This window comes from Eucyclogobius newberryi, unplaced genomic scaffold (genome assembly GCF_026437365.1).
Source record: "Eucyclogobius newberryi isolate DKJ021-1_F unplaced genomic scaffold, fEucNew1.0.hap1 SCAF_10, whole genome shotgun sequence".
Classification (NCBI taxonomy): Eukaryota; Metazoa; Chordata; class Actinopteri; order Gobiiformes; family Gobiidae; genus Eucyclogobius; species Eucyclogobius newberryi.
In genome coordinates, this window is record NW_027315724.1 from 8,239,830 (window position 1) to 8,262,352 (window position 22,523).

The window sequence follows — 22,523 nt, forward strand, 5'->3', positions numbered from 1 at the left end:
ACTAAGTATAAGGATGTGGGCAGGGATAGGTGAAAACAGGACTTTTCTGAGCAATCAAGCCTCAATTGCAGGACAATACAGGATCACTCAAGCATGCAGGAATTAATTTATATACAACTTTGAGTAAATTAATGATGAGGAAACCTTGGTGTGACTAAAAGCTCATTAAAGTTGATTTTGCATACATCCCCTTTAAGAAGCTCACCCGCCAATCTCAAAGTTAGCGGTTTGTCCCATGCTAACGGCGCTACATACAAGAGACTTAACCATGCGCTATGTAACTTTATAATAACCACATTTATTGGCAAGAATAAAGTACTAAACTCTTAGTAAATAGTTTCTAAGCCTGAATCCTTCATAGTAAACCATCTGTCTGTGTTCAACATTCTTGTGGCGTTTTTCGACTTTAATTCATTTTAAATTCTCTCGTTACTCTTTCTAACTCTGCTGAATATTCCCGGAGGATAAACATCAGATCTTGTGAGTATTATTTTGTTGTTTGACTGACAAAGCATAACCTCATCTTTCTCTCGCTCCTCTCCTCCTCTTCCCTCACTGAAACTGTATCGCTTCTCGCTGTCAGCCTGTAATCTATCTTTGTTTAGAGAAACCCAGAGTTATCTTATCCTCCATCTTGGCCTAATAATGCGCCGCTGCTCCAGATCACTCGCGGGAGGGTGTGGAATCATTCTGTGTTTGTGAATATAATTTTTCACAGGGAGCGGGCAGGATACTCACGTCGGGGAAGCTGCTGACATTGTTTCACATCAGTTTGAATTAGTTCCAGGAGAGCTGGGACAGACATACAGCTTTGTCTTTGGATTATGTCATTGAAGTTTGGTCATGTTAATGCTGGAAGTGCAGAGTATTACAAAAAATATAACCGTAGCTTGTGACCTAAATTTTTCCAAATGTAGGCGCATATATTCAGTGTTTATTTTACAGTCCTTTCATGTTTTAAGCCCAAAACAACATTGCAAGCATGTGTTAACACATTTTTGTTTTGTTGCAATAACATCGTCTGAATGTCGTCCAAAAAATTTCCAGAAATACATTTTTTACTGTAAATAATGACCTACAACAGTACTTATTGTTGCTCTCTTTCTGCCATTGTGATTGGACTAAGTACTTGATTTTGTTAAGTATCATATAAAAAAAATCTCCTTAAGTAATAGTATGAAATAACTTACATCTGAGTATTTCACAAGTATTATTCACGATCAAGTTAAAAGTATTCAATAGTTGTCAATTGTACAGATTTATGATCAACAGAAGCAACTTTTTTAACTTTCCTGTCCAGTAAGGTAGAAAGTACAGCTGCTTTCACGTGTAATGAAGTAAAAATAAAAAGTATCCACTCAAGTAAAGTACAGATACTTACAATTTTTTCTCCACACTGTCCTCCATCTCATTATTAAACATTTATACCTCAAGGTTAAACCAAAAAGCGACATGAGTGAAACTATTATTCCAAACAAGTACAGATTGGTTAAACAGCGGTGCGTGTGCTCGGTCCCCACACAGGTTCTTTGTCACAGAGGGGCCGTTGAGGTCATAGTTCCAGGGGCCAGGAATGTTAATTGGGAAGATTGTTTTAATAAGCCCCACATCTCTGCAGAGACTGGGGGGCGGGGGGGTAGGCAGGGGCCACACAGACAGACACGGGGCCCGCTTTAGGAGCCAGCTGGACTGAGATATCATGGACTGAGAAACCTTTCATCGCCGAGTTATAGAAAGTGTTAGCAATTCAGAGACACGTTTACGTAAGTGTGAAGACCAAAATATTTGTATTTTTCTCTGAAAAATCTGTAACAGGAATGACATGACAAAAGGTTCAGAAACATGTAAAAGGTGAAATGTGGCAGAGAAAGAGCTCTGTTATTGCTCAGCTCGTGGGAAAGTTTCTTCTGAATGTGACTGTTTCTTGTTGGTGATGTCACTGTGATGTGATGATCATTATGTTTGGAGGCATGGTTACCGGAATGACCAGAAACGTACCTAAAATCAATTTTTGGGTGTGTTTTTCTTGGTTTTGTCTGAAATTTACACATTTCTTGGTTAAGATGAGCAATCCTCTGTAGAGACCTAAAACATGTTTATACAAATTGCTTGAATATGATTGAAATTGCTTTAGAATGTAATAAAAAACATTCTAAGTAATATGTTATAGAAATGTTCTTCCTATTAATGTCTCTGGGACACAAAAGACACAGATTTTGACTAAATGAATTTCAGAAATGTTACAGGACATGCGTTTTCAGTACTGTATCACTGCTGAACAAATCTGCTGAAAGTGTGGTGCTAAAGATGAACATGACTATAGGAAGTGAGTTTTACCATCTTTTTTTTAAATGTGATAATTGATTTTTAGTACAAACATGTATATTTTTGGCACCATGAGTGTTCTGCTGGTGTCATATGAGAAGTACATTTGGATAATCCTCTCAGACTGTGAAGACTCATCCTATAGAGAGCGTAGGCCTAAGCCTGTTTCACACGTTGTTGAGAGAAACAGAGCGGTTGGGCACAGGCTAGAATAGGACATGAGTGTGAAGGCGGGGTGACATTTAAACGACACATATTCTGCATTATTTGTATTATTTGTATCCTTTAAACATTCTCTTGTACCTTTACTTTGGCGTTTCATGTTTTAGAATTTAAAATAATCTATGCACTGAAAACCACACAGTACTTTCTCTCAGTTTGGCGTTCCCTTATCAGGATTTGTGTTAGCCCTCGTTCTACTGGCAGCAGAGGAAATTAACATGGGGAAATAAACAAAAGCTAGCTTGCCCCGACATGCTAATGTAAGCATGCAGTTGTAATGAATGTGATTTGAGGCAGAAATGCTGAGAAAGAATCTGGCGAGGAAGGAGATGACCTTGTAAACAGGATTACAATAATTAAACAAATTAACCTAAATATAACTCCAGGAGTGTTTTTGATGTGCGAACAATGTTAAAACAAGGTTAAAATTGTAAACAGTTGGTTTGTTTCTAAAAAAGAAAAGGCCGTAATATTTCAGACTCTTAATCATTTAACGTCATGATATATTGATTGATATTCATTCTATTGCACATGAACAGGTCAGAGTTGTCGTGGAGTGAAAGTGAGTATAAAGGTTACATGTTTCCCACAGTGGGTCCTTCTCCAGCGTCTCTTGTGTGCTGTGAGTCTGAGAAGGGCTTTAGAATGCTGTACAGGTGTAGCGTTTGAGATATGATACATCTGCTGCTTTGTCCTGCACGCACAGAGCCTGAGGACGCACTGGGACATACTGAGACATAGAAAAATGTACAGAGAGCATACCTCCGGGAGTATCTTCAATGGAGAGGAATCGTGGAACAAATCTACTTGAACTCCTTTCAGCCGGAGTTGAGATTGCATGAAATGGTCTCAATCTGAGGTTTTCGTTCAGTTTTAAAAGACAAATGTGTTTGATGGGTTGGTTACCAGCCCAAAGCCTCTGAATTATTTGTGTTTTTTGCAGCCTAATGCTAACGGCTATTGGAGAAAATAAAGAGGACTAGTTGCTATGGCAGGTCGTTGCCATAAGAGAATAGAGTTTCAGTTTCATGCCATATTTACTGCAAAACAATCACATCTTCCTGGACACAAGCACCAGAAAAGATACATAGTACACCTTTAATATTTTTGATAATCTTATTTACTTATCTTGATTGGCTGTCAGAAGATGAGAAGAAAATCTCTGTTTAAATTCCTGGAAAGACGGAAGTTCAACCAATTTGCGTGTCAATTTTGCGTGTTCTCCTCGTGTCTGGGTGGGTTTCTCGAGGTTACCTTTGTCAATTTAAAGGCTAGCTCTTCAGTTATGCACTCTAAGCTCTGTATATATGGTAGTGGTTTGGGTCCATCGCTGTGGTTGCCAACGGCCCCAGACAGATTTAACCATAACAGCATCAGAGGGAATGGCACAATACAGTGGACACAATTAGCTCATCGCAACTATACTGTACCGTAACCATAATTTCTATAAAGGAGGAAAAAAGGTTATTGAGGTAATATAACTAAACCTTTCCATGTTTTTTTAACCTCATTTGCAGATGCTTTAAAGCAGTAATTCTAATCCAGATTCCAATCAGTTTAACTCTGTTTTGTGCTCCGTTGTGTTGTGAAAAGTCCCTTGTATTACCTGCTCTTGTTTAGCTGCTCTGCTCTCATAGACTTTACAAGCTTGTGAAACTGGTGTTTGACTTTGGTAACAGTGGATTCCATTGGCAGCCGCACTGAACATGTGTAAACAGAACGCTTTCTCCAGCCAGGTCCGCAGCAGTACCTTTAATGGGAACAACTGCTCCCAAGGCCTACTCCGGGACTTTCTATTGGCTTCTTCCACACTAGCTAACACACGCTTCGCCCGATAATGCGACTCAATATGTATTCATGAAACATAATCTAGATTGTTTCCTTTAGCTAATTAATGTAAGTAATAGTACACTGTCTGACCCCAAAAAAGTTACTGTTTGGATTCAACTAAGCCAATACAGTGGTACTCTCCTCCTGCTGAGAACTGCTGCACAGTATTTAAACCCAACCGCTTCTCATTTCTGAAGCAACCATGTGGAAAGACAAATCCCGTGGTCATGGATGAGATGTTAGTGTGTTTGAGAAGGGTCAAATCATTGGCATAAAGCAGAGAAAACATTTGAGGAGAAGCAGAAACTTATATTAGAGCATCGGAACTTTTTTGGTCGGACTGGGTATATTCATCTTGTTGTTGTTGGATATGGAGGTTACAACACATCTGACAAAATATTAAAGAAAAATGACACAAAATAAATGAATGTCTGTGTTCTGGCTGCTGAAAAAGTACACTAACACGAGGAGCAGCGAAATCTAATCTGATAATAATCAAATTAAAACGGAACAAAATAATATTATGTTGTTAATTAATAAGGATGTTTGTCAAGTAACTTGCGTTTAAATTACCGTATTTCAAATGCGTACCGGTACTAGGTGAATAAAGTGATGCCTACTGCAGCCTGCTAAGAACATCAGGATAAATATCAGCAAAATAGTGTCAAAAATCAGCAGAATGCATTTACCTCAGGTTATTTTCTATTAATTGCATCATTGCATGTTCAGGGTCAGCGACATTTTGAATTGGCATTATGAATAAATGAGCATCTCTGAAGTACAATATAAAAACTGCAATGTAGCAGTAGAATTAATGAGCAGAAAAAAAGACACGTCCACTTGTTTAGACTTATAATTTCAGTTGCAGTTTCACCCGTCATTAACAACACAAACACTGGGTCAAATTTTGCACACTGTATCCATGGAGATTCTAATGCTCTTTTATGAGAATCGCTCTTTCTTTTTATTGGAGCGGAGTGTGTTTTCAGACATTCCTCCACTTACCCTCTCTATACTTTGCTCACACTCCTTCTCTCCCACTCGTCCTCTCTCGTTGGCCCTCTTTCCACTTGTTTCTCTCGAATACTCTGTTTGTTGAACTTAGAGGTGCCATGTCTGTTCAATAGGGCTCTGGACTGCGCTGCACTGCAAAAAGTCGATTCTACAGGACTTAAAATGTCTTGAATGTAGTTTTGGATTATTTTATTGGATCAGGTTTATTTGACCCAACTACAGGTGGTGTTGAAAAGACCAACTGTTGGTTTTGTCTGTGTCTGTTAAGAATTGGACATTAAAGAAGAGCAAAAACAAATGTGTGTTTAATTGAACTTAAAATGTGTTGGTTTAAATGATACTGATAACTCTTTAGGTTGAACTACTTGATTTTTTTTAATTTTTTATTTGAAATCTGCATTTAAAATGTAGGAAAATATATGCATTGAAAATTGTCATTGATTTGGATTTTATTAAGCTAAGATGGAATTTCAAATGCAGAACAACACCTGCATGGATGGAACATGTAGGGAGCATGGATGGAGCTTGGATAGAGAATGGTGGGAGCGTGGATGGTGCATGGATGGAGCATGGAGGGAGCATGGATGGAGCTTGGATAGAGCATGGAGGGAGCATGGATAGAGCATGGAGGGAGCATGGATAGAGCATGGAGGGAGCGTGGATGGTGCATGGATGGAACATGTAGGGAGCATGGATGGAGCTTGGATAGAGCATGGAGGGAGCGTGGATGGTGCATGGATGGAGCATGGAGGGAGCATGGATGGAGCTTGGATAGAGCGTGGAGGGAGCGTGGATGGTGCATGGATGGAGCATGGAGGGAACATGGATGCAGCATGGATGGAGCATAGATGGAGGGTGGATGGAGCTTGGATAGAGCGTGGAGGGAGCGTGGATGGTGCATGGATGGAGCATGGAGGGAGCATGGATGGAGCTTGGATAGAGCATGGAGGGAGCATGGATAGAGCATGGAGGGAGCATGGATAGAGCATGGAGGGAGCGTGGATGGTGCATGGATGGAACATGTAGGGAGCATGGATGGAGCTTGGCTAGAGCATGGAGGGAGCGTGGATGGTGCATGGATGGAGCATGGAGGGAGCATGGATGGAGCTTGGATAGAGCGTGGAGGGAGCGTGGATGGTGCATGGATGGAGCATGGAGGGAACATGGATGCAGCATGGATGGAGCATAGATGGAGGGTGGATGGAGCTTGGATAGAGCGTGGAGGGAGCGTGGATGGTGCATGGATGGAGCATGGAGGGAACATGGATGCAGCATGGATGGAGCATAGATGGAGGGTGGATGGAGCTTGGATAGAGCGTGGAGGGAGCGTGGATGGTGCATGGATGGAGCATGGAGGGAGCATGGATGGAGCTTGGATAGAGCGTGGAGGGAGCGTGGATGGTGCATGGATGGAGCATGGAGGGAGCATGGATGGAGTTTGGATAGAGCGTGGAGGGAGCGTGGATGGTGCATTGGATGGAGGGTGGATGGAGCATGAATGGAGCATGTTTGCTTTGGTTCCCAGGTAATTGGAACATAATGAGGCTGAGGTTTGCCCATGTTTGGAAAGCAGGACCAAGTAAACACTGTCAAATTGAAATGTTTGGCCTGCCAGTCCGACAGCCCTGTGCGTAGTGGAGTAAGGAGTATAGCCCAGTCAGTTTAAGCCCTGATGAAGGCTTGGTTTGAATTGGTATTTCAGGTTTTATCAACGTTTTATCTCCGCTGTATTTACTCTAAAGAATATACACTTTATATAGTTATATTGTACCAAATACAGATACAAAGACATCGAGAAGCACAAAGCCACGAGGGAGTGCGCATGCGCACTTCCGCCTGCGTTCTCAAATCGCCGAAAAATCGTCCATTGCGCCTTTAATGATTGTGTGTTGTGTGAAATGGGAATGAGACTGGGGAATGACATGCAGCACATTGTCGAGAACCAGATTCAAACTTTTGATGTGACCACGAGCTCCACTTGGATTTATTCATTAAGAAAACATTATCAGAACCGTTCCAAAGAAATCGGTGCAAGTCTAAGGTGTTTTCTTGTCCTTGTGAATCATTCTTCGAACACCCCCAGCCTCACACCTCCCTCCCTGGTCGGTGGATGATCCTGGGAGTGTGGGAGAGCGCTGCGGCTGTGTGGGGGTAATAAGCCTCCTCCAGCACTCTTTCCGTGGGTCCCGAGCCTGCAGCTGTCCCAAAGCAGATAATGTTTCCGGGGCTATTAACAGGGAGGTCCGCTCTCACCTCGGCTCTGTGCACGTGTGTGTTTGTGGGAGTGGAAGCCAGAGATTTGGGGCTTAATTTGTGGAAATGGGCCGAAGTCACATTTCTCAGCATGAAGACGCCTCTGTGTCCGACCTGGAGAAAGCGCTAATGAGGTGATAATGTTTTGTAAGTCTCTGCAACCCAAACTATTCAAACTATCCAAATAAAATAGGAGTTGTTCAGGTTTACTTTGCGCTTGTTCAGTTGCGCTTGAATCCACTTCCTGACACACGGCCGTCTATAAAGTCGGGCGTACGGGTGAAGTGTTGGCCAAGGTCAACAGACAGGGCTGAAGGTTCCAACTGATGCTGCTTCTCTGAAAAAGACACCTTCATGGAATATTGTATTGTATTCACTCCTGCACAGCAGCCTTGCTAGCTCACTAGTTAGTGTAACTTGCACATATCTATATCGGATGTTTTTTTTTAAGTCACTCTAAAATCACTAAATTCTGACATGTTGCAGACGACAGCGTGTTGCACTGACACATTAAAGACTTTCAAAATTATGTGAATACTTCTGTGTTAGAAAGAGAGGTATTTGTGTCTCAAAGCTGATGCTACGCTTATTTTGATGAATAAAAATAACTTCACAAACTGAAAAATACTACAAAAAACAGGTTGTCTCTACTCTACATTTTAATTGGTTGTTTATTTGCAACAGAATGTAACAGTTATTCATGTGTGATATGTATGAATTGTCTTTATTTTAAAAGGCTGGAAAAAGCAGCTTTACATCTGCTTTATCCAATTAAGCCAGACATTTTTTGATTATTGATAAAACAAGAGGAACTGCTGGGCAAATGTGTAAGACATAACACATTCACATATTCATAATTTAAAGTTTTGCCAATTACCTGTCACTTAGTATGTGGTTTGAGTTATGTAGTTCTTGCCACTGTTTTACCATAAACTTAAATAATTTATTTTTGCCACTTCAAATTTTGACCACTTAGATCTTATTACAGTCAGTATTTGATTGATAGTCAGTATTTAAACCGTAGTGTATTTAATTGCACTAGTCTTTAGACTTCTGTTGTATTAACCCATAACTAGCCATGCTTTGTCGTCTTAAATAGAAGAGTTTATTTAGTTTGTTTAGAAGTGAAGGCGAGAACGAGTTGTATTAAGCTCAGAAAAGACTTACTACTACTACTAATACTAGCTACTTTTACAAAGTTAACTCAAAAGGCAGACTGATTGAAATAGCTTTGAGAATGTGTGTGTGCTAACGCAGTGATCAATTTGATTCGAGTTAGGACTTGTTCGCTGCTTTGGCCCTGGCGTTTTCCATTTGAAATGCTCTATTCCGTTATTAAATCCACATATCAAAGTTACTAAACTGTTAATACTATTGCATTCCTACTGCACCCGTTCAATTTGGTTCTCTCAAGGAAAAGCTGAGGCCTGCGCGGTGGTGGATTGACCCTTCCCTCCCATGAGGCTCGGTCAGTGCAGCCCAGTGCGGCGCTCGTTGGACTGGCCTCATCTGATCCTCCCATGCAGGCCCAGAGTCGACTTGTGTGTGGCATTAAGTCTTCATTTTCATTACCGTTGGAGGGCCAGCGCGGGATTCTCATTTTCATTTGACATTTCAACATCTGGTTTCAATTTCCCCAGGAACACAGCGCGCTCGTGTGTGTGTGAGAGAGGGGAAGCGAGGAGGGTGAGAGTTTGTAATGTAGTCAGGGCTTTGGAGCCTGGATGGAGAGGAATCTTAAGTGACTTTTGGTGTGGAGAGAGAATAGAAGGAACTATGGAAGCTAATTGTTTTCAGCACAGTTTCAATTGAACCCTGCCAACCTGCATGGAGGCATTGTCACCGCCAAAGCTGCAGCGGTTAATCGGAATATTCATGACTAGTTGACTGTTAAAATAAGTTTGATCATCGTTGTTTGGACTAAGACAGCAACATTAGTCAATCCAAATCTACAAAATAATAAACAATTTCCGATTTTCATCCAGCCTTCAGTTTTCAGCACAATTGAACCTTTATTTTGGTTTTAAATGCTTTTCTGAAACGTCTATAATTGTTAGTTTCAGCCCTAAACACTGTAATATTACGAGAATCAGTGACGACAGATGTTTGGCATGTCCACATTGGTGTTTTAGGTTACATGACGTAAAATAAAGGGCTTTATAAACATATTCTATCTATCTATTTCACTGTTCACTTATGTTATGCAATATGGCAACATTATAAAGTGTGGAAATGACATCTGTTTTCCAGAATGTAGCCTATTCGATCCACCATTGTGAGTATGCAGCCTTATAAAAGAACATTCTGGGGTTAAGTTTGGTCCTGAAACCAAAAGGTCCAGGCTACGAGCTTGTTTTCTTATTACAAGTGCAAAAGAACCAAGGTAAATCTAAATCAAATAGTAAAGTATAAATGATCTCCAATCTAATTTGTTCAATTCCAGTATTTTTAAGGCAAGACCCTGAATAGGACAAAAATGTAATATTTAGAGACATAATTTTGAGACTTCTGAAAATGTGTAAGAAGAAGAAGCAGAAGAAGAAGAAGAAGAATTTCTCATTTCTCATCACATACTAGATTAGAAAAACTATATAAAGGGGATTAAATGTAATATAACTGACCAAACAAACTAAAACATGAAAAAAGTGAGTTTTGCCTGCCTGGACATATTTATAATAATGGACATATTTGTGTCTGCAGTGCAGTCTGGGTTGTAGCAGGTGGGGGACTTGCTGTTGGTGGTTTTGCAGATATCACAGTCTTGGCTGACCCCATTGACCCCATGTTTTTTGGAGTTGTTTAGTTTGGCCCTTTTGACCCCAAAACAGTGAGAGCAGATTGCAGCAGCCGAGTGCTGCTTTACAATTGTTGGCTCTAAAACATGTCTCCTTTATACCCAGCCCAGGGCCAGTCTGGACTGGATATGCCCCAGGCATCTGAGGTGGGCTGGGGCTACATAGACTTTACAAAATGAACAATATTTGACACTTTTTTAATTTGTTTTTTTACTAGACATGCATTTGCAGTAGTTTGGGACCTGATTGATTTTTTTTTTTTTTTTCTAAGATGAATTTGTTATAATTACCTGCAGAACTAACAGTGAGCAAATTCATAATTTTAGAACATGTATTTTAATAACATGATCCATACCATAAATAGATGTATAAACCCCCACATTAAACACAAAAAAATGTACAATAATAATAAAAAAAATAAATGAATAATGAAGATTTGTGCTACTGTACAAAAAAACAAACAAAAAACAAATTTTGTCTTTTAAAAGAGCAACTGTTCCTTAATACTCTTTTGTCCTCAGGGTTGTTACCCTCCTCAAACTGTCACAGTCCTCCTCTTAAGCTGCACTGAGCATTATCACTGTTGATATAAATAAAGCCATGTTGAATTCAATGGAATACTGTTATGTCTGTGCCGTAGGTACAGATTTTGTTGAGCACTTAACATGGCTAAATTCACTTGAATGTTTATATAATTCCAATCAATTCATTAAAAGCTACATCTGCAAATACATCTGTTTTCAAATATTTACATATCCACAACAAACCTTTGCCCCTCGTAAACTTGTCAACGCTCCGCTAACCTCAACATTATCCATACAGGGCTTTAGGGTCTGCACCTGCACTCCCACAATGCACTGGGACAGTCCTGTCTGTTAGCATGCAGCTAGCACAATAAGCCCTGTTCCTCAGTGTAAACAAACTCCAGCCTGTACATGGACTGGGGATGTTTGTTAGGCAGTGTTTGGACAAAGAGCAGGAGAATGAGCTCACAATGGGACGCACATGTTAGCAGCTCTAAGTGAGTGCAGACATGGATGCAAAACACAAGATGGATCACCCAGTGCACCGAGGGTCATTTAGTCTTCTCATTAGTATATCATATTAACAAAATTGACTCCTGTAAGCTCTTGGCCTATGCTGTTATGGTCTGAAAGTGTCTCAAGTATCCCGTACAGGCTCATTCAAGCGATCTGACGCGGACATTAAGAGGTCGAGCAAGCCATATAATCATTTCTCACCAAATGTTGACTTGCCCTTGTGATAACCTTTTGTATTTCCAGTGTTGCTAACTTAAATGTTGAACCCACAGACTTAGCAAAATAAAGCTAGCACAGATTAGCATTGGCTGTTTCCTGTTTATCGATGCATCTAAAATTAACCATACCCAGTGCATTACATAAATACTTGTTTAAAATGTGGAATAGAGGTGCAGAGAAAAAAAAATATTAACCAGGAGTTATTGCAAATACCTTCTCATTTCAAACGACATTGAATAAACTTGACATTGCAGTTGTACCATGCTATAGGCCCATACACGATTCACAGCCTTGCTTAAAGTACGCCGGGCCCAGACCAAACCTCTCAGACTGCTCTTAACAGATCTCCACGTTTGATCCTCTTGAACATCCTCCTGTCCGTTCCGTCTGTAAGTCTGTCTGGCTCCCCTGAAAATCCCCTCTAAGGAATCTGTTTCTCCTCCACACAGATGTTCCTTGCTCTCAGCTGTGTTTAGAAGACACTACTTTGGAGGGGAGCGCATAGGAGCAACCCAGGGTCAGAGCACCGCTGGTGTAAACACGGCCCCATGCCAGGTCCCCCCCCGCAGGCCTTGAACCAGTCAATAAAGCAGCCGCCGAGTGCATTCTCTGCTCTCCGAGGGGGGATTTGAATGTTGGTTTACAGAGGAGAAGTGTAGCGAAGATAAGCCGAAGGATAGTAAATGAGTTCACAAAGGGTTAAGTCGGTTTATAACCACTTTTGCTTGACCTCTGTGTAAAGAAATAAAGATAGTGAGAAAGGCGATAGACAATGGACTTATCTGTATCTTTGACTCCTTACAAGTAACAAGGAAGAGAAATGTGATTATTATTTTGGTGATTGGAACTGTGTAGTTTATCTGCCGTTGCTTGGATCAGATCAAGTCAGCGAACACTGGAGCCCTATAATTTATGTACTGGTATTTGTTGTACAATTTGATGTATCATTGCCTGTTTTTGTCAGGGACTGATCTGCAATTATTGTTATTGTATATGTAGTGATAGATATATCTAGATATAGGAGGATTACAAGAATTGATGTGCCAAAAGTAGAATGGAGAAAACATGTAGTGAGTTTGCTGGAGTTTTGATTGCAACATTCACTTTGTCACTTAGTAATGTATATGTATAAAGTATACTGCATTGTACTGCATTCACTGAACTTGTTTTATGCAGTCATTGTTTTTGATTGGGAAAAACTTCTCTAACAAGTAATCCCATTGCATTAACATTTGGACATTTCTCTAACATTCTTTCTGGAGTTACGGAACAACAAGTCCAGTTCAAAGTCCAAATCTTACTACCTGAAGTTCCTGACTAGCCCTACCGTTGACCTCTTCCATCTCCATCCTGTGTTTGCTTCTTTCGGATGTTTAGACCTTACATTCCTGGATGACTTGTCTGACTCTCTAAATGAGCTCACTCCGCACAGCTGCAGCGATGACTTAGACTTGGATCGGACCCAGTGCAGAAAATGAGGGGTCTTTCTCGTATAATTAGCGTTGTTTTGTGTAGCCGGACGTTGCTCTCAGTAGCAGACCGTGGAAGCAATTTGGAGAACCTTTGTCCTTCAAACGGTTCTTCTGCTTTCTGGCCGACAGATTCAGATGTTGCCAGAAGCAGGAGGCCGGTGACCAATTAAGTGCTTAAAGCGTTGAGGGAGGAATTTGTAGCTGTCAGTAGGTGAGGTTTGTTGGCTGAGTCTGGCTTTGATCTGAGAAAAACCTGGTTTGAAACCTTTTTTTTTTGCGTCTCCATTTCGTACCGCAGAGCTGGTCATCTCGCTGTGTGTGGTCGGAAAGGCGGTGTCATGTCATGTTTTCATTATTTTTTTATGAGCTTGGGTATAGAATCCAGATGGGAAAAGGATGGGAACGTTTGTAAAAAAATGTATGGATTTTTGTCCTTCAGTTGTTCAGGGAGGGTTTATAGCGAAAGGAGGTTGAATTCTGTCAACTGGGCTTAAGTTTTCATTGTCATTGTCACTTTAAATAACTCACTTCAACAATACTATATTTATATGCTGTAGTTTGTCATTGTTGTCTGGTCCAAGAAGTTGGATAAATCAAGACCAAGTGTATTCTCTTTAAAAACTTATGATAACTACACCTTAACATGCCTTATCAAAGACAACAAATACTTCCCTCTTCATTAATTCGTTATTTACATTCAATCATCCTCAATTCATGCTTGATTGAGCCTAATTAAGGTGTAGTTATTATAAAGTGGTACCAATTTTTTTTTTTTTTTGACAGAATTACTTTATTTCGCAATGTATGGATTTTTGCCAATTTAGTTTGAGGATTTAGTATTTATGGACGGCATAAGTACATGTATGAAGACAAGTTTGTTATCTTGAGATTGGGCGCAGGACCACACCCCTTTCACGCCCCTTCCTGCAGCTACACTATTTAAGCATCCAAGTCATACACACTGGTGTTCCTGTTTCTTGTATGCCAATAAACACTTTGCATCGTAGCTGGGGTTGTGGGCCTTGCTGGTGAAATTTGCTGAAGGAATCTCATATAATAATATGATGATATGGTTTTATGATATAAAACCAATATCAATACTAATACCAACGTTTCAATCATCCAAATAGTTTCTTCAGTTCCTCAGACAGCGATCTGGAGAGTTATCGCCTAATATCTGTCTGAAGGGAGGAGCTAACTACATTGAAACTAACTAAACTAGTCATTTACAGTACGGTATCTGTTGAACACCTTGATGAATGAATGAATGGGTTTCTTCTGAAATACCAGGATAAAAACTATATTTTTCTCAGTTTTTAGCTGAAATACTTTCTAAAACTGAAACATGCTTCACTCCGCCTGGATTAAAACCAGCACTGCTTCTTGTACATGCCACAATACACTCTACAACGGCCATCATCAGACCTTGAACTACTTTTGCTCCAGTAATGAAAATGTTCTTGAGAGTGCTATCTTTTACTGCACCTCTTTCAACACCGTGAATCGATGCAAATTACCAACTCGATCATATCAGCGTGCAGGCTATGTAGAGTTTTTAATGAAGACTTCCCTTTTGTCGGGCAGTGGGTGTAAACATGTGCTTGACTGGCAGATGAGGCGGCCATGATGGAGAGGTGCGGACAGGTTTGGTGTGCGTCTGGAGATATTAATATACTTGGTGCTTTGTGAGGCAGAGTTAATGGAGAGGAAGGTCATTGCTCGGGTTCCGCGCCGGTTGTAAAGCACGCTGCCAGATGAGGAGATTGTGTCGAAGGAAGCGTGCAATTAATAAAGGAGGAATTCGGGCCTGCAATGAGAGCTACGTTGTACATGGCAAGGAATGGTGGAAAAGTCATTTTTTTCTCCTTTTTTTCATTTGTATAAAGGATACATATTATTCAAAATGGTCTTTTTTGAAGTTTAACCATGTTATAATATTATTCCCTCATCAAAAACCTTGAGATTCATGTGGCGTTTGTCCTGTTTACGAGGTTGTCTTCTCCAAACCTCACAAAAACACATTTCCCATTGTATAAATCAAATGTAGAACCTGTGTGTTTTTACTTCATAAACCATCACCAGATTTGAAGCAGTCCTGCCTCAAATCACATTACATTAGCTAGCATTTGTTTGTTTGTGTGTTTGTGTGTCTATATGTAGCACAAAGACATTTCCGTCGTGCAAAGTTAAACTCTTATAGTTAACTTTTTTCTAAATGGTCTGGGAAATTAAATTTCGGAACCTCGGTGGGTTTCAAAGTGGGCAGAACTGTTGAGCTCCATTAGGGATGTTGTTCCAATGCAGCTCTTGACATATCTGGATGTACATTTATAGAAACGCTATTTGAACTGATTATGGCATCTTACAATTAACAATTAAAATGTTTGAAGATTAAGTTATAGGTTATGGTATACCATCCAACTCCAAAAGAGTATTACGTTGATGAAAGGATTTTTAGTTTAGTAGGCGACTTTGAAAGATTTCCAAAGTCGGATCTAGATGTATTTGGTTCCACTTTTGGTCGTTTTGTGTTTTAAGGTCAGATACTTGTCTGGATTATTATATCTAGTGAGAGTTCGAGTGATCCATAGTGAATGATTGTGAGTGATTGGTTGATATGTTCTTAAGACACCTGTGTTTCCGTCTTAATGGGGAACATTTCCACCGTACTAAGTTTGTCTTGTCTTTTTCCAGTCTTGCGAGACGACTTCCGACAAAATCCTGCAGATGTGATCGTGGCAGCGGGAGAGCCAGCTGTTTTAGAGTGCCAGCCTCCTCGGGGACATCCAGAACCCACCATCTCCTGGAAGAAGGACGGTGTTACTATCGACGACCGGGACGAGCGCATCACTGTAAGTCTTCCCTGCTCCTCTGCATAAGCTACTTTATGGGCAGGATTTCCAAATATGATCCTGGTTTAGGTTCCTGGGGTTTGCATGTGCTTACAATATGTCTGGCTGGGTTTCCTAAACATGCAATGTAATCCTCTAATCTTCCAATTTGCAGCCAGATTCTGTTTGTGTCATTTATAGGTTTTGACAGGTTTATTTGCGTAGCATGAGAACAGGCACGCCAACAGATGAAAGGCAAAGGCAATTCACTATCATCTAATTTAATTTGGTAGAACTGATGAAGACGCATCAGGCAAGCACATATTAGTTTAGCTGCCGCATAACTGTCTCAAAAGCATGTTAAACAACTTTAGCATACACAAAAGGCGATTAGGTTGGATGATGGAAGTACATACATGAGATATTTGATTTCTCAGTAACATGGTTTGTCAGTTGAGTTTGCAGAAGATGTATTGAACTGTGGCGCAGGTACTATTGATGGTACATTTCCTTGTTAGTCAGGGTCTTTTGCTGTTCACGTTTACTAGTTACATAGTTATTTTTAGTTTAAACCTTGTATTGCTTGTTTTGGGTCTTTTAATTTGACTTTTGGCTTGTTTAGACCTTGTTTGTTTGGATTTTAGAATGCATCCTGCAGATATTGAGATCTTGTTGTCACATATCATGTTATTTTATAGTTTGCCTAATGTTAAACCAATGGGGACTTTTCGATGCTAACGCTTCTAAACTTAGCATTCATTCAAAAGGCGGATGACGAGGATGACTCCCATTTTCAATTATGTTAAGTACAGATTACAATATAAAACAGATAAAACTAATGAAGGACAAGTGTGCAACTGTGCTCATCTATGCAAGGTTTAAATGTAGTGATAATAGTAATAATAATAGTGACCCAGCTTATTGGTTTGTTCCATATTTTATTTTGGCAATTGCATCTCTACTAACGTTGAGCACATATTGCCAATAAAGTACAGGTTTTCTTTCTTTTCTTGTGTTTTAACATTCACTCCCCCTAAGCTCCACAGGCGTGAAAGTTTTTAGTTGAAGACCTACATTTAAAGTGCATATGACAGGTTTTCATGTATTCCATTTGGTTGGATAGAACATGAGGTAATTTTTTTCATCCAAAAATATACCAACAGTGTCTTCCTTTCGGCCCTGGGCTTTGTCCGTTTCAATAATTAACTGCACAAGTGCCATGTAAGTTGTGTGTTTTGTCCTGTAGCCTGAGACGAACATATACATTTTAACTGTAAAATTATAATTATTATTATTTTTTTTAACAAAATACATATGTTATCCTGTATTTTTGTTTGTTAAATCATAACTATTGTGAAATGTATATGGACTTTTGGCTCTTGGTTGTTAAGAAACATCCGTTGCTCATGTCCATGTCCACCAAAATTGTTAATCTGGGGAAAATAAATATCATCATGCTCACAGTGTTTAAGTGAAATGTGTTGTCTAAACTGCATATGCACTTTAAGCACTTTTAGTCTGTTAGCTCCATCTGATTGTCTGGAATGAATTTGTGCTAGAGGAGAAATCAAATGTTCCCCCGTACGGTATATTCAGCATGCACGTGGAGTCCAGGGGAAGGTAGCACTTATCCTGGCTCCCCTCCTCATCATCCGTCTGCACTCAGGGCTTTAGGCTTGTGGTGAACGAGGACCATGCAAGTCTGCTCCCCAAATGCTGACTACAGCTAACTTCACCAAAGCCCAGTCATGGAAAACCCAAGTCTCCCCACATAATAAATCCAAGCCCCTAATGTAGATGTTCCACTAGGCGCTGTCTCGCTAACCCAAAGCTCTGAGTGCTCAATACATTTTCATTACTGGGATAAGTCTGAGTGCTGATTTATCGCTTTGGGGAAATACCAAGGCTTTTTTTAGCTGATAGGGGGCCCTTTGCAAACTGCAGTGTGGGGGCCCCTCATGGACAAATCATTAAGGGGGAAGTATTGTGTACAATCCACTGTTATGAGCTTTTAACCATGTTTAAATGGTGTTTGAGGGTGCATCATTAGTTTTCTCTAAGTTGTATTTTGATTGATTCCTGGGTCATATAAGTAGTGTTCAAATTGTCACAAATTTTCAAGAAAAATATGCCGCTTTCTATAGTGAAATGTCACTCTAAAAAGGCTGTCAGATCTGCAGGTTTGAGTCAAGTCAATAAACCTGTTACTTATGACATAATTATACAGCTCATCACTATACAAAATGCTAAATTATGATTTTTGTGCTTTATGTTATAGGTTAGGCAAGACACTACAGTTGAACAGGAAAAAATCAAAAATGTAGAGATGTCCATTTGAAAATGATTTATAATGTATTTATTAACCTTTATTTAGCCAGGTGAGAAACCTTTGAGATCGTGTTGTGAGCTCTTTTTCACGGGTGACCTGGGGCAATGGGAAAGATATGACAGCACACAAATCATAAAACACAGTTACACAATTAAAATACATTTAAGAACAAATAAAAATAGGGAAATGATTTTGGATAGCTTATTTAGGATTTAATTGAAAGTGTCGTAAAAAACAAATTTTGCCAAATTTGTTGGACTTAAGACATTAAGAGATCAGGCGTTTGAATTAGAGCTGAACAAATCCTTTAGTATGATCCGTCAAAATCTTGTTCAGTCCAAGATTGTAAAGTTTGGTGTGTGTCAGTACTACTTTAAGGCTGGTGGGTGAAACAAAAATTGAGAGAAAATAGCCTTTGGAGTAGTATAAATCTATAGATGCAAGTGAATTAAAGTTGTCTGTAATGTCGCGCCATCATTTTACCAAAAAATAAAGCACAATATGTCTTCTCTAATGAATGCGAGATGGTCCACCAACATGCAATGTCCTTTGAACTTCACTGAATATTGTGTCGGTGGCAACTTTTAGACGCACACACTGAAATTGAGGTGGGAAAAGTGTCTTGCCCGAGGACAGAATGCATGTTTCTGAGCTGAGATTGAACCATTATAAGGGATCATCTCAAAATGGGTTGAAGCTGAAAAGACTTAATATTTTTCGTCTTGGGGGGGTTGAACCTACATTTCGTCTTTTTGTTGCTTTGAAGCTTCAATACATCGTTGTGGCAGTAATTCTTTTGAAATGCTAAAAAACTCTATCGGCAACGAGCATTAGGCCAACATTAGGTGGCGGGTGCGTGCGCGGAACACGGCGGGTGCGTGCGCGGAGCACGGCGGGTGCGTGCGCGGGATCACGGCGCGCCGTGGCCCGCTCGAGGGGCGGGACGTCGCCATCGCCAACGCGGCTGGTGCAGAAAAGTTGGAAAAGCTTTTTTGCGGCAAGACGCGGCGCAGCAAATGATCAAGAGATTTGGCTCTAGTAACGTGCTACGCACTGACCGGAAGAAGGAAACAAAATAAACCCGCATGAGGTTTTGGCCAATCACAGAAGACGTGAGATTCTCACTGAGATGAAAGCGCGTGTTCTGCTTCTGTCATTCTGACATGTCTAAGGTCTAAACACATCTCAATGTGGTTGTCTCACAGTTTCGGTTGAATGGGATGTGTCGTAGGGCCCCTAGGGCCCGTGGACCATGTGGATTGAGTAAACAAACATGTGCGACAGGTGACATTATTTGGAGACTTCTAAATATAAACTTACCAAAGGATGTTCACTAGAGGTGAGCAGGGTCTATCTATCAAGCTACTATCGTTTTATCAACGCGTAAAATGTTATGTGAAGCCAGACAAAGTCTTTTATTATCCCTAACCTTTGGGATGGTGGGAAATCCCTCTAACCACTGGGAAACGGGAAAGTACAAAGTCCAAATTAGGTGCCAAATGCAAAACTGTTGTATACCTGCGGGGCCTCTGCCTGTGACCCTTTCTGCTTTTATCTAGCCTCGGCCCTGGTCACTATCTGCAGCAGGAACTGAAAAGGCTGAGTGCACAAAGAAAGCCTTCTCTTCGTAACTTTTTCCCCTCTGCACAAGTTTGAGATTAGAGGTGCGTGTCTGGCTGGTGAGCAGGGTAATTGCAAGAAACAAGCGCGTAATCTGGTTGAAGGGAATCCAATCTTATCTGCTCCCGGAGTAAGGCGGTCGGAGATAAGCACGAGAGCTGCGGGCTGCATCAGAGTCGAGGAGCAGCGCGGGGAGAAGACTGTTTGTGTCTGCGGAGGGGGACGCGTCGATCAGCGTTATGCATGGAGACCTTTAATACTGAGATTCACAACTTTTGGCGACAAGTACTATATCACTAAATGTCATATTAATTGCTGGATGTGGATGTTTTTGACCAGCAGAAGATGGGACGTTATACCAGCAGTACCCAACAGACGTCACTCCGACATGCCAACTGTTCAAATCTAAATTAAACCAGAATTGTACGTTTTGATCATATTGGTTTGTTGTGGCCAGTCTCCATGGATATGGTAGACTCTATGCCGAGTAGGGCTGATGTTAACGATAAATAAGTTTATGATAAACTAAAATATTGCCAAATTTAATGCATATAAATAATAGAATGGATAACAAATAACAAGTTCTTGCAACTGTCACTATGTTTTCATCTATTGCTCCAGTTTCCCTTTTAAATTGACCTCCAATTACTGTATGTACAATAAGTTTTAAGGTCGTTCTGTAGTTTGTCCGTCCCAGTCCAATGACTTTTTGTTTTGCTGCCTGTAAACACTCAAATAAATGAGTCGAATCCGCAGCCGTTGTGGTGTTAGCGTTAGCCCGCTGTGCGCTAAAGCTGGGTCTGTTATAAGCAGCTGGCACGGCTCACTGTAAACTTCCGTCATGCACCAGGACTCCCGGAGAGCCTGCTCCCAAATGAGCACTTAAGGCTCGTGCTAACGTCATGTCTGATAGTGAAGTGTGCGCTCACATGTGCGCTGACAGATCTGCTCGCTGTCCACTGGAGCCATACTTGTGATAAAAATAGAACAGTTTGATGCTATGTTTGATCTTGGACACGTATATTGTATTGGTTTTATTTGTCATTAGAATTGAAATTCACACTGCATGCCTGCATAGTAAGATTTTATTGATCTACTTGGACACAGAAGTTCACACATTACAATAAAATAAAACAAAGAAACACACAGTGTACGTATAGTCAATAATATTGTAATATAACATAGGCCTAATTTAGGCCTAATAAGTAACATGTAAAAAAGAGTGACATTAATTTGCACATCACTGAATAGCTTCAGAGCATGCTGGTTCTCAGTTGAAAGGATTTTAAACCATGATATTAATATGACAAATGTGTGGAGCCAATCCCAAACTAATATTGATAAGGATGAGGTTTGAGGGTCAAGTTTGAATATTCCTTTAAAAAAATAATAAACTTCCCATAGAGTTACGACATCATCATGTTTGTGTTTCCTGGGGCCACATGTTTGTGTTTACTGGGGTCACATGTTTGTGTTTACTGGGGTCACGTGTTTGTGTTTACTGGGGTCACATGTTTGTGTTTACTGGGGTCACATGTTTGTGTTTAATGTTGTTCACATGTTTGTGTTTACTGGGGTCACATGTTTGTGTTTACTGGGGTCACGTGTTTGTGTTTAATGTTGTTCACATGTTTGTGTTTACTGGGGTCACGTGTTTGTGTTTACCGGGGTCACATGTTTGTGTTTAATGTTGTTCACATGTTTGTGTTTACTGGGGTCACATGTTTGTGTTTAATGTTGTTCACATGTTTGTGTTTACCGGGGTCACATGTTTGTGTTTAATGTTGTTCACATGTTTGTGTTTACCGGGGTCACATGTTTGTGTTTAATGTTGTTCACATGTTTGTGTTTACTGGGGTCACATGTTTGTGTTTAATATTGTTCACATGTTTGTGTTTACTGGGGTCACGTGTTTGTGTTTACTGGGGTCACATGTTTGTGTTTACTGGGGTCACATGTTTGTGTTTAATGTTGTTCACATGTTTGTGTTTACTGGGGTCACATGTTTGTGTTTAATGTTGTTCACATGTTTGTGTTTACCGGGGTCACATGTTTGTGTTTAATGTTGTTCACATGTTTGTGTTTACTGGGGTCACATGTTTGTGTTTAATGTTGTTCACATGTTTGTGTTTACTGGGGTCACGTGTTTGTGTTTACTGGGGTCACATGTTTGTGTTTACTGGGGTTACATGTTTGTGTTTACTGGGGTCACATGTTTGTGTTTACTGGGGTCACATGTTTGTGTTTAATGTTGTTCACATGTTTGTGTTTCCTGGGGCCACATGTTTGTGTTTACTGGGGTCATGTGTGTTTACTGGCGTCACATATGTATATTTACTGGGGCCACATGTTTGTGTTTACTGGGGTCATGTGTGTTTACTGGCGTCACATATGTATATTTACTGGGGCCACATGTTTGTGTTTACTGGGGTCACATGTTTGTGTTTACTGGGGTCACATGTTTGTGTTTACTGGGGTCACATGTTTGTGTTTACTGGGGTCAAATGTTTGTGTTTACTGGGGTCACATGTTTGTGTTTAGCATACTTCAAACATGAGGAAATGTCAATCATA

General features: G+C 40.3%; 1 protein-coding gene across 1 annotated transcript in view; it reads left to right on the forward strand.

Annotated features, from left to right (window-relative positions):
• robo1 (roundabout, axon guidance receptor, homolog 1 (Drosophila)) overlaps positions 1-22,523 on the forward strand; it is a 429,020-nt gene that overhangs the window by 325,158 nt on the left and 81,339 nt on the right. Inside the window, exon 5 of the mRNA XM_072460422.1 lies at positions 15,865-16,020. Within this exon, the coding sequence (XP_072316523.1) occupies positions 15,865-16,020 (156 nt within the window). The remainder of the gene's footprint in view (positions 1-15,864; positions 16,021-22,523) is intronic.